The sequence below is a fragment of the Rhinopithecus bieti genome, unplaced genomic scaffold (assembly GCF_001698545.2).
Source record: "Rhinopithecus bieti isolate Rb0 unplaced genomic scaffold, ASM169854v2 scaffold_2432, whole genome shotgun sequence".
NCBI lineage: Eukaryota > Metazoa > Chordata > Mammalia > Primates > Cercopithecidae > Rhinopithecus > Rhinopithecus bieti.
Window position 1 is genome coordinate 3,521,520 of NW_016804136.1, and position 13,905 is coordinate 3,535,424.

The 13,905-nt window shown below is 40.3% G+C and overlaps 1 protein-coding gene across 4 annotated transcripts in view; it reads left to right on the top strand.

Moving 5' to 3' along the window:
- LOC108525580 (alpha-2-HS-glycoprotein) overlaps positions 1-13,359 on the top strand; it is a 44,216-nt gene extending 30,857 nt beyond the window's left edge. For 2 of the 4 annotated variants that reach the window (XM_017866510.1, XM_017866520.1), the window contains 8 exons: positions 311-447; positions 814-1,039; positions 1,385-1,495; positions 2,843-2,930; positions 5,430-5,599; positions 6,627-6,728; positions 11,568-11,651; positions 12,614-13,359. In XM_017866510.1, coding sequence (XP_017721999.1) covers positions 311-447; positions 814-1,039; positions 1,385-1,495; positions 2,843-2,930; positions 5,430-5,599; positions 6,627-6,728; positions 11,568-11,651; positions 12,614-12,982 — 1,287 coding nt within the window. In that variant the 3' untranslated portion in view covers positions 12,983-13,359. The remainder of the gene's footprint in view (positions 1-310; positions 448-813; positions 1,040-1,384; positions 1,496-2,842; positions 2,931-5,429; positions 5,600-6,626; positions 6,729-11,567; positions 11,652-12,613) is intronic. The other 2 variants (XM_017866525.1, XM_017866528.1) reach the window with 1 other exon arrangement.
- Positions 13,360-13,905: the final 546 nt, after the last annotated feature.

Below are 13,905 nucleotides of genomic sequence, written 5' to 3' on the forward strand. Positions count from 1 at the left end.
AAAAAAAAAAAAAAAAAAAAAAAAAAAAAAAAAGATAACAGTCCCAACCAACGTGTTGCCACTCACCCGCCCTTCAGTATCTTTCTTTTAGCAAGAGTATGGGGTTTTAGTCTCTTAATGAGTTTGCTTCCATACATATGCATAAAAGGAAGAAGAGGCTTGAAATATGATGTGAGAACTTTCGATATCTCTGTGACTTTTTCCTCTTAAGTAAAGTCATTGTTTAAAGATAACCTAAATGATGATTAGTGGAACATTTTTCACTCAGATGACCAAAGTGCTTAACGAATCTCAACTGTGCTTCTGGCAGATGACTGAAGGGTTCCACCACCTTCCTGATCTAACAAGGGCTTTGCACAGACTGTCAGCCAGGAAGTCTGAATTCACCAAGCACCACTGGGGCCTGAGAAAACTATTAGAGTGGCCAAGGAGATCTCCACAGCAAAGGTGCTAGGGGACAGGGGAGAATGGGACAGTCCTCCATATTCCTATTCAGGAGGGGATCTGCAAATCAGAATATAATCATAATAGCCTTGAACAAAAGTTATGATTTCTCGGGAAACAGTTGGGAAACTTAATTTTGTTTGTATGCACAGGTTGATATGAGGTTGCTCAAGGGTCTAAGGGTAGAATCATTGGCAAATTCTATCCAAAGTACTTTCTTAGGAAAATCCAAGTCCAGAATTCAAGGTCAACTTGTTTAGCCCTTCCAGTTATAAAAAGAACTACTCATGTCTGCCTTAAAGAGCCTCACAAGCCGGCCAGTCCCTACAGCTCCACAAACTGACCCATCCTGAGCCTTGTTTTCCACAGAATGGGTCTGCTCCTTCCCCTGGCACTCTGCACCCTCGTCCTGTGCTGCGGAGCAAGGTCTCTGCCCCAGCCGGTCCTCAACCCCTGGGCTCTGCTCTCCCGAGGCTGCAATGACTCAGATGTGCTAGCAGTTGCAGACTTTGCCCTGCGGGACATTAACAAAGACAGAAAGGACGGCTATGTGCTGAGTCTCAACCGAGTGAACGATGCCCAGGAACACAGACAGGCAAGTAATGACAGTCCCCACTCGGGCAGGGATGTGGGCAAGCTGGAGAGACTGGCCAGAGTGAGGGAACCCAGAGACACATGTTGGCAGGTGTTTTCCGTATTGGAAGCCCTGCCAACAACACTCTGTTCTCCTCTGCCAGGGTCAGCGACAATGCACTTATTGTTAGTAAAAACAAGTGTAACAGTGATCCTACTCTGACACTTGTGTCGGATTCAGCGGTTTACAGGGTATCTCCACAAACATCCTTTGGCTTTCCCATAAAGCAGGGTTTTTTTTGTGTGTGGTCTTTCTGGGTTTCTGCTTCCTGTGAAATGTGTTGTATTTCTCTACCCCTTCCCACAGGATGGCCTGGGATCTCTGTTCTATCTCACACTGGATGTGCTAGAGACTGACTGCCATGTGCTCAGTAAGAAGGCATGGCGAGACTGTGGAATGACGCCATTTTATCAATCGGTGAGTGCTTGTTTTTATAAACCGTTAAGGGCCCTATGGAAAGCAAGTAAGTGCCCTCTTTCTACAGGGTAAAGGGTGCTCAATGTCTGCCATATTTTAAATGGCCCACTTTATAATCTCCTGACAGGTGCCCATGAGCTTATTCTAATGCTCTAGACGGAACAAAGTATAACTCATGAGAGGGGTTTCTGAGAAGTCCCACTGGAGTCATGCAGAACAGAATGGAAAAGTTGCTCCCAAGTTTTTTATTTTTTATTTTTATTTTTTTACCTCCAAGACCTCCCATTAGGCTCTGAACCAATGTTTAAATTGTGAGAAAAAGACCTGAGGTGTGAATATTCTGGACTTGGGGTTAATGTAGACTGCAGAAGTGATGGAGGTAGAGCTTTGTCTATTTGTTCTATTTTCCTTTGTGTTAATAAACACCGATGGCAGGTTTGAGGGGAGGAAAATGGATGATATGCAGTATGAAAGCTCTCAAGGGTGCCGTGTAAGGATTTCCTGAAACCACAGAACATAAAGGGCCTCAGAATTAATCTTTTGAAGATGATCATAGAAGAGACTTGAAAATAGATAATCCATTTCATTTGATTCTTAATTATCCTGGGAAGATTTTCATTAATTGACATAAAACTTTACAACATGAATGCAGGATAGTGACATAAATGTTTAGAAGCAAATTATTTGATCAAGATATTTTTCCTAATCATGTAACCAATTGGTCAAACTGCACCCACCTTGATTTTGAAAAGTGAATATCCTGTTGTGAATTATACTTGTTATGGTGACACTAGCTACTAAAACACACACACAAAGAGTGTATACTGACTCTAACATGATAGAAGTCCATTTCTCACGCATGGAAAGTTGAAAGTAGAAGTTCCTGATTAGATGGGGGCTTTGCTCCAGGGGTAATTTGAGATCCAAGTTTATTCCACACTGTGGCTCTAGACTCTGCCAGCCTCAGCTCATGACTCTCATGGTTACCTGCTCATCTGTATCAAGCTGTGCACAGAGAAAGAGTGTAGAGGACAGTGAGAACGTGGGAGATCCTTATGAGCCAGATCTGGAAATAGTTACACCTCATTTCTGCTCACCTTCCTGTGGTTAGAACTCAATTATACGCAGTCACACCTGTCGGGGAGGATGGGAAACATATTCTAGCTGTGTCCTAGGAAAAGATTAAACAGTTTGATCATCAACTGCAGTTCCTCCCAGCCAAAACCACAGAATTTGTTCTTAAGTTTCTAATTACTTTAAAAGAAAATGTCTGACTTTAATTTTGGAGGTATTTTTAAAACTCATAATTGCATTCGCTATATCATAAAATGTATTTGTTGGTTTCAGGTTTATGGTCAATGCAAAGCAATATTTTATATCAACAAACCAAGTAGAGTTCTCTATTTAGCTGCTTATAACTGTACTCTTCGCCCAGGTAAGCAATCACTATGATTTTGTTAGTTTTAACAAAGGATGGAAAAGAGTACTTAACCAGGTCTTTGCCAAGAGTGTGTAGGGTATCTCTGATTCTTATTTGCTGTTTATTCTTAATGCCAATTTCTCAATATTTCCAGTACTTACCTCCTTACTGAAGTTCATCTTATATTGCTCCTCTTCCCACAATAAATCTTACTCAATTACCTCTACATTTATATGCTGCATCAGATCTTAAATTTTCAGTCTGACATAAATGGTATAATTTCTATGACTGTTCCTCAGGCTTCCTTTCTTACTATCTCTGCCATTATTTCCCAGACTACACCAACTCTACACTCCATTCTGCTGGATGCCACACTGTTTTCTGAACATGCACTGCACTTTCCAGTCTCTGCGTCTTGCTTGTGCCTCTCCCTCTGCTAAGCATGCCCTCCCCGATGACCTCTGACCTTGAAACACACCCATTCTTTAAGGACCACCACCACTTCTTCCACAGTGTTCTCTATTCTAGAAAGGAATGGTGCTTTTGTAATCTGCATTCATATACAACTTTGTCTAAACTACTCAGGGAACATACAATGCACAGCCTTGATTTGGGGGTCGCATATCTTATATCATGTAGAATAGTTTCTCCTTTCTTCCTCTGGTTGCACCCTTCCTCAGTTCCCACGAAGTAGAAGGTGTCAGTAATGTTGTTAAGTAAATAATTGGACTAGAAATGAAGCTGAAACTTAATGACACTTGAAATATGCACGTGCATTCATTTGGGACCTTCCTTTTTTCAAGGGAAAGTCTTTGGAAAGAGAGCATCCACAGTGCGGGAAAACAGAATTTGGTCCCCTGTCGAACAACTACATGTGTGTCGCTCCCCTCGTGGATCCCATGCAAGTGTAGATTCTGATTCCATAGGTCTGGATCAGGGCCTGAGATCCTGCATCTCTAATAAGCTCCAGGAGATAAGAATGCTGCTGGTTGCTTTGAATAACAAGGCAAGCGAGTAAACATTTTGTTAGGCACAGTTTAAGTTTCCTGGTTGTGAAGGCAAGATTCACCTAAAATAAATTAGAACAGAAAATAGTAAACAGTCTCAGGACTTAAATGGAAGTCATAGGCATCAGAGCTACGGGAGATCAGGAAGTGACAGGTGGTGATGATTCAGGAGTGACAAGCTGTGGATGTAAGTCCTCCATTATCTCCACCAGTCCCCAGGTACATGCAGATAAATACAGAATTACTAAAAACAATGTGTTTGCTCTGCAAAAGCAGCTTCAAGATAAATTCTGTATCCTGACTTTCACACTAGGCTTGCTGCCCTCAGCTCCTCCCAAACAGAAATTTGGCTGTGCTTGGGGTGATCATTCTATCCGGTCACACAATGACTTGACCAATTTTGTTTTCGGGCTCACTTGCATTTTTCTTCTTAAAAACAAAATTATTTATTTTTATTTTTTATTGATAAATAATAGTTGTACATATTTATAGCATATATAGTGATATTTCCATATATATACTGTATTGTGATCAGATTAGGTTATTAGTATATCCATCATCTCAAACCTTTATCACTTCCTTGTGTTGGGAATATTCAATATCCTGCTTCTAGCTATTCGAAATTTTATCTTGTTGTTAACAGTAGTCATCCTACAGTGGTCTAGAACACTTGAATTTATCCCCCTATCTAGCTGTAATTTTGTATCCTTTGACAGATCTCACTTGCATTTCTAACCAAACAGGGTGCGCTTCCACCTTCTACTATGTCTTTCACTTATCCATACATTCTACAAGCATTTACTAAGCACTTCCTATGTATCAGATATGATGCTCAGTGTTAGGAACTGAAAGGTAAATAAGATATGATAGTAATGAAATCCCAACCTCTGAAGACACTCAGTCTACTTTACAGAGTCAATAATGAGAAAAGATATTGAACTAGTTGGAGGAAAAGGTCCTATTTTAACATACTGTATTACGTGTCTTTGAACAAAATTCTCAGGGTAAATGTGTGTGAGATGAAAACGTTGCTTTGGTCTCTTTTTTTTTTTTTGAGACGGAGTCTCGCTCTGTCGCCCAAACTGGAGTGCAGTGGCCGGATCTCAGCTCACTGCAAGCTCTGCCTTTCGGGTTCACGCCATTCTCCTGCCTCAGCCTCCCGAGTAGCTGAGACTACAGGCGCCTGCCACCTCGCCTGGCTAGTTTTTTTGTATTTTTTAGTAGAGACGGGGTTTCACCAGGTTAGCCAGGATGGTCTCGATCTCCTGACCTCGTGATCCGCCCGTCTCGGCCTCCCAAAGTGCTGGGATTACAGGCTTGAGCCACCGCGCCCGGCCTGGTCTCTTTTTCAATTGTGAAAGTAATACACGGTCATTACAGAAAACGCTGCTGACAGCTAACTTCTATTCCAGAAAATGTCTTCCTCGCCCCATCCTTACCTCTTTACAGTCATATGATTTATTGAAAATTAATAATATTTTCAAACTTATGTTATTGGCATCAACAGTTTCAAAACGAAAGATTCACAGGACATGCCCTGACTGCCCAGCACCCATATCCACTGACCTTTCCAGTGACCAAGTGCTGGAGGCTGCCACTGAGTCTCTTGCAAAATACAACCATGAGAGCACATCCAAGCAGTATGCTCTCTTCAAAGTCACCAGGGCCTCTAGCCAGGTAAGGCTAAACTGCTCAAGCCAATTACACAGTGTGTCTCATAACTGTTGCTGCAGGTTCCTAAGCTGGGAGGAGAATGTCAAGGCCCTCATTTTGATTAGAACCAAAATATCTTTCTCTACTTTCCCCACTCTGATAGACCTGATGTCCATTCTACATGCTTCAGTTTCTAAGTGATGGCATGGCATTTCTACAAGAGTCAGGTGGCTTGATTTTGCTTCCCTAACCTTAAGGCAAGAAGAGAAATGAACTCCTAGTCTCCTTGGGGGATTGTCCATAGGTTTACCACTTACTGCTGTATTCTCAAATGTGACTGATCATGGACCATTTTACAACATCACTTTTACTCTATTTTAAGGCCTAGAGTGAGTGTTGAATTTTATGGATTAGGGAAAATGAAGACTCATTTGTATTTAAATTATGTTGATTTCTTTCCTTTTTTTCTCTCTCTCTCCCTCTCTGTCTATTTCTTTCTTTTTACTTTTTGAGACAGAGACACTCTGTCACTTAGGGTGAACTCAAACAGTCCTTGTACCTCAGTCTCTCAAATAGCTGAGACTCCAGGTGCATACCACCACACCTGGCTAATTTTGTATTTTTGTAGAGATTGGGTATCACTATGTTGCACAGGCTGGTCTCGAACTCCTGGACTCAAAACAATCCACCCGCCTTGGTCTCCCAAAGTGCCGGGATTACAGACATGAACCACTGTACCTGGCCTGATATTTCTTTCATAAGCATAAAAATCTAAAAGATAATTCTACATAAGGAAAAATAAATCAAAAGAAGGTGTTTAGGGCCCATTCAAATCTTTAAAAAGGGAAGAAAGGTGTGAGATTACGTTTTCTTAATAACTAAATCATGGTACATGGTTTGATCAGTGTGGGGATTTGCGGAACAACAGATATGTGCCTTGACAATGCCTCTGGTGACATGTTGTTTCTGTAGATATAATGCTGTCAAACCTGAGTCTTCTCCCCAGGCAGAAATGTTTGATTTTTACATCTCAGCTCTTGTTTCATAACAGTGGGTGTTTGGCCCTTCTTACTTTGTGGAATACTCAATTAAAGAATCACCATGTACCAAATCCCAGATCAGCAGCTGTTCACTTCAGTCCTCCGACTCTGTGGTGAGTTTTCCTGAATGTCTTCATAATTTGAGTGTTCACAGATCATCTCTAAGTGTTTGTGGAGCATAAATTACATATGAGGTGTCATAAGGCATGAGATGCTTTTCTTCCCCTCAAGGAGCAAGTTAGACTAGTTAGAGATTAGACAGATCCAGAATGCATTCAATTGTAAGTGCAATTTTCATCAGCAGTTGCAAAAGTGATTATATAGAGCTGTAAAACACAGACATCTCAGCGATGGGTAATGGCCCTGCTTTGGTCTAACGCAATCCAGTTACGTTTGTAATACAGCATGGTGTTCCATTTCTTGGACCACTCTTTAAGAAGGACAAAGTCAAATAGGCCTTCATTCAAAGAGGCATCCAAAAAGGAAAGTATGCCTTGAAGCCATCTGAAACACAATTGGTGGGAATTTAACCTGGCACAATGTGTTGGAGTGCAACTGGGCAAAATGCACCAACAATACTTTTCCTCTCATTTACTTACAGTAACAGCTTTATTAAGAAATAATTCATACATTGTAAAATTCATCCATTTAAGGTGTACAGTTCAGCAGTTTTTAGTATGTTCACAGGGTTGTGCCACCATCACCACTTTCTTATTTTAGATATTTTCATCAGCCTAAAAAGAAACCTCATGCCCACTAACAGTCATTTCCCATTGCCACCTTACCAAGCCCCTGGAAACCACTTACCTACCTTCTGTTTCTATGGCTTTGCCTATTCTGGATATTTCATGTAAATGGAATCCTACAGCATATGGTCTTTTGTTTCTGGCTTCTTTCACTTAGCATAGTGTTCTAAAGCTTCTCCATCTATAAATAGATGTAGTTTTACCTCTTCCTTAGTAAATAATATTTTATTGCATGGATATTGTTTATTGTTTATCCATCTATCAGTTGATAGACATTTGAGTTGTTTCCTGCTATGAACAAGTGTACAAGTTTTTATATACACATATGTTTCCATTTCTCTTGAGTATATACCTCAGAGTGGAGTTTTGTTATATGAAAACAACAACAACAAAAACCCTCCATGTTTAACCCTTTCACTGCTATACTGTTTTCCACTGTGACTGCGTCAGTTTTGCAATCCCATCAGCAATGTATGAGGGTTTCAATTTCTCTACATCTTTGCCAACACCTATTATGATCTTTCTTTTGGTTATAGCCATCCTACTGGGCATGCATTGGTATCTCATCATGATTTTTATTTGCATTTTCCTAATAACTAATGATGTTGAGCACCTTTTATTGTGTTTATTATCTATTAGTATGTTTTCTTTGGGAAAATGTCTATACAAATCATTTGCCCACTTAAAATCCAGTTGCTTGTCTTTTCATTGTTGAATAATAAGAGTCTTTACATATTCTGGATACAATGTCCTTATCAGATACATATTTTTATGTATTTTCTCTCATTCTCTGGGTTGTCTATTCACTTTCTTGACAATGTTCTTTGAAATAGAGAAGTTTTAAATTTTGATGAAGTTCTATTTTTATATATTTTTTCTTATTTTGAATGTGCTTTTAATGTCATATCTAAGAAATCATTGCCTAATCCATAATCACGAAGATTTCCATGTGTAAAAATGCAAGGGATCCAGAATGCCAAAATAATCTTGAACAACAACAACAACAAAAATAGGAAGACATACCTCCCAAACTCAAAACCTACTACAAAGCTACAGTATTTAAGAAAATGTCTTGATGGTATGAGAATGATATGTAGATCAATGGAATAAAATTGAAAATAAAGAAATAAGCCCCTCTATGTAGGCCTATGACACATGTTGAGTTTTTGTACACGTGTGAGGCAGGGAGTTCAACTTCATTCTTTTACATACGAACATCCAATTTCTCCAGCCCTATTTGTTAAAAAGCTGTTCTTTCCCCCATGTCATTGTCTTGGCATACTTCTTGAAGATGAATTGACCATAAATGTAAGGGTTTATTTCTTTAATCTCAATTTTATTCCATTGATCTACACTTCTAAGCTTATACCGGTATAACACTGTCTTGACTACTGTATAGCTTTGTAGCACGTTTTGAGATTGGAACATTTAAGTCCTCCTATTTGTGCTCCTTGTTCAAGATTGCTTTGGGTATCCTGAATGCCTTGAATTTTTGCGCTGATTTTAGGACCAGTTTGCCAATTTCTATTTTTAAAAAGGCATGTGGAAATTTGATACATTTGATTGTATTGAATCTGTACATCCACATCAAAAGTACTGTCATCTTAACAACATTAAGTTTTCAAATCCATGAATATGCGGTATCTTTCCATTTGTTCAGAACTCATTTAATTTCTTTCGACAAAGTTTTGTAGTTTTCAGTGTACAAATTTCTCATTTATTTTGGTCAATTTACTCTCTGAATATTTTGTTCTCTTTGATGCTAATGTAATGAAACTGTCTTCTTAATTTCATTTTTGGATTGTTCATTGAAAGTGTGTAGAAAGACAATTGATTTTTTATATTGATCTTATATGCTGTAACCTTGATGAACTCATTTATTAGTTCTAGTAGTTTGCTACTGGATTTCTTAGGATTTTCTATATGATCATGTCACCTGGAAAGAGATAGCTTTTTACTTCTCCCTTTTAAATCTGGATGCCACATGTGTTCCCAGCCTCTAGGGCTCACATGTTCAGCACACTCATAAACTCCCTTCGTGATCCATTCTAGTGTCAGCACCAGGTAGGCCTGTGAACTTTGGTAGCTCAGCAAATCCTAGCTAGGGTGGGAGTGGCCAGGTCTCCTTGGTGCAAGTACCTGTAATTTCTCCAGAAGGTTCTCTGAGAGCCCCTCCTCTTTGTGACTTGGTGATGAAGAGAAGGAAAAGGCTGAAGCACCATTCCCCAGACACTTCATACTTTAATGGATTTTCCCACTTTAAGGAATTTCTAGTCTTTTTTTCATATTCTCCGGAGCTGAGTGACAGAATAATACTTAGGCAATCTGCTTAGACACTTTTTTCTTTATGTGGATTTAAGGATACAAGTGCAGTTTTCTTACATGAATATATTGCATAAAGGTGAAGTCTGGGCTTTTAGTGTATCCATCACTCAAATAGTGTACACTGTATTCAGGGTGGGGTTTTTTTGTTTTTTGTTTTCTGTGTGTTTTTTTGAGACCAAATCTTGCTCTGTCACCCAGGCTGGAGTGCAGAGGCACAATCTCAGCTTACTGTAAACCTCCACCTCCTGGGTTCAAGTGATTCTCCTGCCTCAGCCTCCCAAGTAGCTGGGACTACAGGCACCTGCCACCTCGCCTGGCTAATTTTTGTATTTTTAGTAGACACAGGGTTTCACCATGTTGACCAGGCTGATCTCCAACTCCTGACCTTAAGTGATCCGTCTGCCTCAGCCTCCCAAAGTACTGGGATTACAGGCGTGAGCCACTGTGCCCAGCTCAGGATGGTATTTCATTCCTCACCACCCTCCCACCTTTTGGAGTCTTCAGTGTCTGTTACTCCACTTTGTGTCCATGTATACCCTTTCTTTAGCTTCCACTTTTAAGTGAGAACATGTGGGTTTTGGCTTTTTGTTTCTGAGTCATTTCACTTAGGATAATGGCCTCCAGTTCCAGCCATGTTGATGCAAGGGACATGATATCATTCTTTTTTATAACTGAGCAGTGTTCCATGGTGTGTGCGTGCACACACACACATCACATTTTAATCTAATCATCCATTGATGGACACAACATTGGCTTCACATATTTGCTATTATGAATAGTGCTGTGATAAATATACAAGTGCAGTTGTCTTTTTCGTATAGTAGTTTCTTTTTTGGTGAGGGTCGGGGGATAGATAACCAGTAGTGGGATTGCTGGATCAAATGGTAGTTCTATTTTTAGTTTATTTTTAGACAAATGTAGTAAATTTTATGCGGATATACTTAAGAGCTCTTCTTTAGAAATTGAAGCAACATTTTATTGTAATATTCTATTTATGCCTGAAAATATACACACTGTATGACTCTAAAACTCCTCTTCTAGGAATTTATCCTAAGGAAGTAACTAGGAATACATGAAAAGATGTAGCTTCAATGTTTAAATAACAGAAAAATTAGATTCAATCTAGCTGTCCAACAAAAGAGAGCTTGTTAAACATCACAGAAGAATACTAGGTTGCCATTATTTTAAAACCCTAGAAGACCATTCAATGCCATAAAAGGGTTTTACAATATATTGTTAAGTGACAAAATAGAGTTATAAAGTAATAAATATAATATGACTCCATTTTGTAGAAGAAAAATGTATATGCATAGGAAAAAAGATTGGAAGAAAAGAAATCAAATCACTGCAAGTAAAAAGTATCTTTCAGACAATTTAGAGGTCTTTATTTTCTTTTGTGTATCTATATTCTATTACATTTGTAATAAGGAAACAAAGCTACTTTACTTTTAAGTAAAGAGAAATTTAAGGAGCTGAGAGTGGTTTTGTCTAAGAAGAGAAATCTCAGGTGGAACATACTTAAAGGGCTGCTACATAAAAGATGAAAACACGTTTTCTAGCTGACCCAAGGGTAGAACTAAAGCCAAGAGGTAGAATCTGTATAGACATAACTTTCCACTCAACACAAAGAATTTTTTTAGTAAACAGAGTTTCATTCCTCAAGAAATACTGAGTTTCTCATTATTTGAAGCAATTTAGCCTAATTTGGATGATTTCTTGGTAGGGGTGATCTAGAAAGAATTGACTCAGAATCTACCCATTACATAGTAGAAGCATAAAAATGTTGATTGGCTGTGTATCTACACAAGCAGAAAGCTAGTTGATTTCCATCTATGATCACTGGTAATACTCACATGACATTGTATTTTCTCTGTCATTTAGCCTGCTGGTCTTTGCAAAGGTTCTCTGACCCGAGGACACTGGGAAAAGTTTGTCTCTGTGACTTGTGACTTCTTTGAATCACAGGTATTTTTCAATCTAATTGCCTTTCTTTCTGTGAAGAAGAGCAGATTATCGATAGTTACCTACCACTAACTTACCCCCCTTCCTTTGATTTTCCCAACCACCTTGCTCACCACTTTCCGCAGGCTACCCTGAGGCCACACCCACAGGATAGCTAGTCAAAGACCTGTTAAGCCTTGTTTTAGTCACAATATGGTCCTGCAGAATAAGCCAGACAAATTCAGAAACAGAGAACTACTGGCTTGGATGTGATTCAAGCCTCTGAGACATTAAATTAAGTGTCCCAAAGAAACCTTACCTCAAGACACAGGGAGAAGTTATTTCCAAGAAAATGTTCAATCCCTTTCCAGAAGTGTTTATTGCGCACTTATTATAAGGTAGCCTGGTATATTTGAGAGGCAGTTTATATTTGAGGTGTATTTGTGCCTGGTATATTTAAGGCCGTTGAAATGGGACACTTGGGATCCAGTTTTGCTCTGGTACCTGTGAGCTGTATAACAAGCACATACTTACCTATTTGAGTTTTGGTTGCCTCATTTATAAAATGGGATTGCAACATTGCATCATTCCGATTCTTGTGAGAAGCAAATGAAAGGATCTGAATGAAGGGTGCTATACAAGTCCTGGTGCAGAATAAACAATCAAGGAAAGGCACCTGCTGCTGCCACTACTGGGAACAGAAAGATAGCTTGCTGGAGACTTCGAGTGAGTCGTTGAACCGCTCTGGGCCATTATTCAGCTCTAAAATTGTGAGACTCACAGTCTCACAGTCAAGTTTCTACAGGTCTTGGTTCCCCCAGCCCTTATCTGTTTTGTTTTCTAACCCTTTCACCAGGAGGCCCATCCCTCTACCCAGTCTCCCTTTAAAATGTTTCAACAGAAGGGCACAGATCAGCTTAGGCTGGTACTAGGCATGGGAGGACTTTCCCTGTGGAACTCTGCATTTAAAAATGTTCTCGTTCCAGGCTCCAGCCGCTGGAAGTGAAAACTCTGCTGTTAACCAGAAACCTATAAACCTTTCCAAGGTGGAAGAATCCCAGCAGAAAAACACACCCCTCACAGACTCCCCCTCCAAAGCTGGGCCAAGAGGATCTGTCCAATATCTTCCTGACTTGGATGATAAAAATTCCCAGGAAAAGGACCCTCAGGAGGCCTTTCCTGTGCATCTGGATCTAACTACGAATCCCCAGGGAGAAACCCTGGATCTTTCCTTCCTCTTCCTGGAGCCAATGGAGAAGAAGGTGGTTGTCCTGCCTTTCCCCAGAGAAAAAGCACACACTGCTGAGTGCCCAGGGCCAGCCCAGGATGCCAGCCCTCTTGTCCTTCCGCCGTGAGAATCACACAGAATCTTCTGTAGGGGTATGGTGCACCCATGAAATGGGAGGCGCTGGGGACAATGGACAGAGACAGAGCGTGCACATGTAGAGAGTGGCTAATGAAGGACACGTTTTTGACTCTTCTTCGCCTCAGCATGTGGACTGGGATTGGAAATAATGAAACTGAACCCTCTGCTTGGGCTGCACTCTACCCTGTACACTGCCTTGTACCCTGGGCTGCATCCCCTCCTAAACTGAGCAGTCTCATGCCACGGAGAGATGCCTCTCTTATGTCTTCAGCCACTCACTTATAAAGATACTTATCCTTTCAGCAGTATATATGTGCTCAAATCTCAGCATGAAAGCATTGCGTGAGTAGAGACACTTCCCTAACACCAGGAGGCATGAGAAACTAATGCCCAGCACAGTTTCAGTCCCTAAATTCCCTTTAATTCCAGGACAGGTATTAGCTGCATAGGGCCCACACCATTTCCAAACTTCTACCTCTTTTCATCTGTCTGGAAGTCTCCAGGTCTCAACAGTGGGGTAATTCACTTAGAGCCAGGGGCACATGGAAGAGAAGTGCACATGTGGCCTGTGCTAGACACTGTGGGAGCAGCAGACCGTGACAGTTCTCATCACTGTTACAATTTCTCTAGGACAGATAGAGGAGGGTCCATCATAGCATTCAATTATAGTCTACGTTTTCCATCCTGCAAACACTGCAGGACCAATTTCCCCTCATTCAGTAATACATATGCGCACATGCACACATGCACACCAGATAAGACCTTGGACATTTTGACAGAGAATTTGCAGATGCAGCTATTGTCCTCTATCCTGGCGGCTATTAGAAGAGGCACACAGGTCTCGGCGTAATTAGCATAAGAGAAGTAGACAATGTTCACACTCTGTTCATCTTATCTACGTCTCGTAAGAAG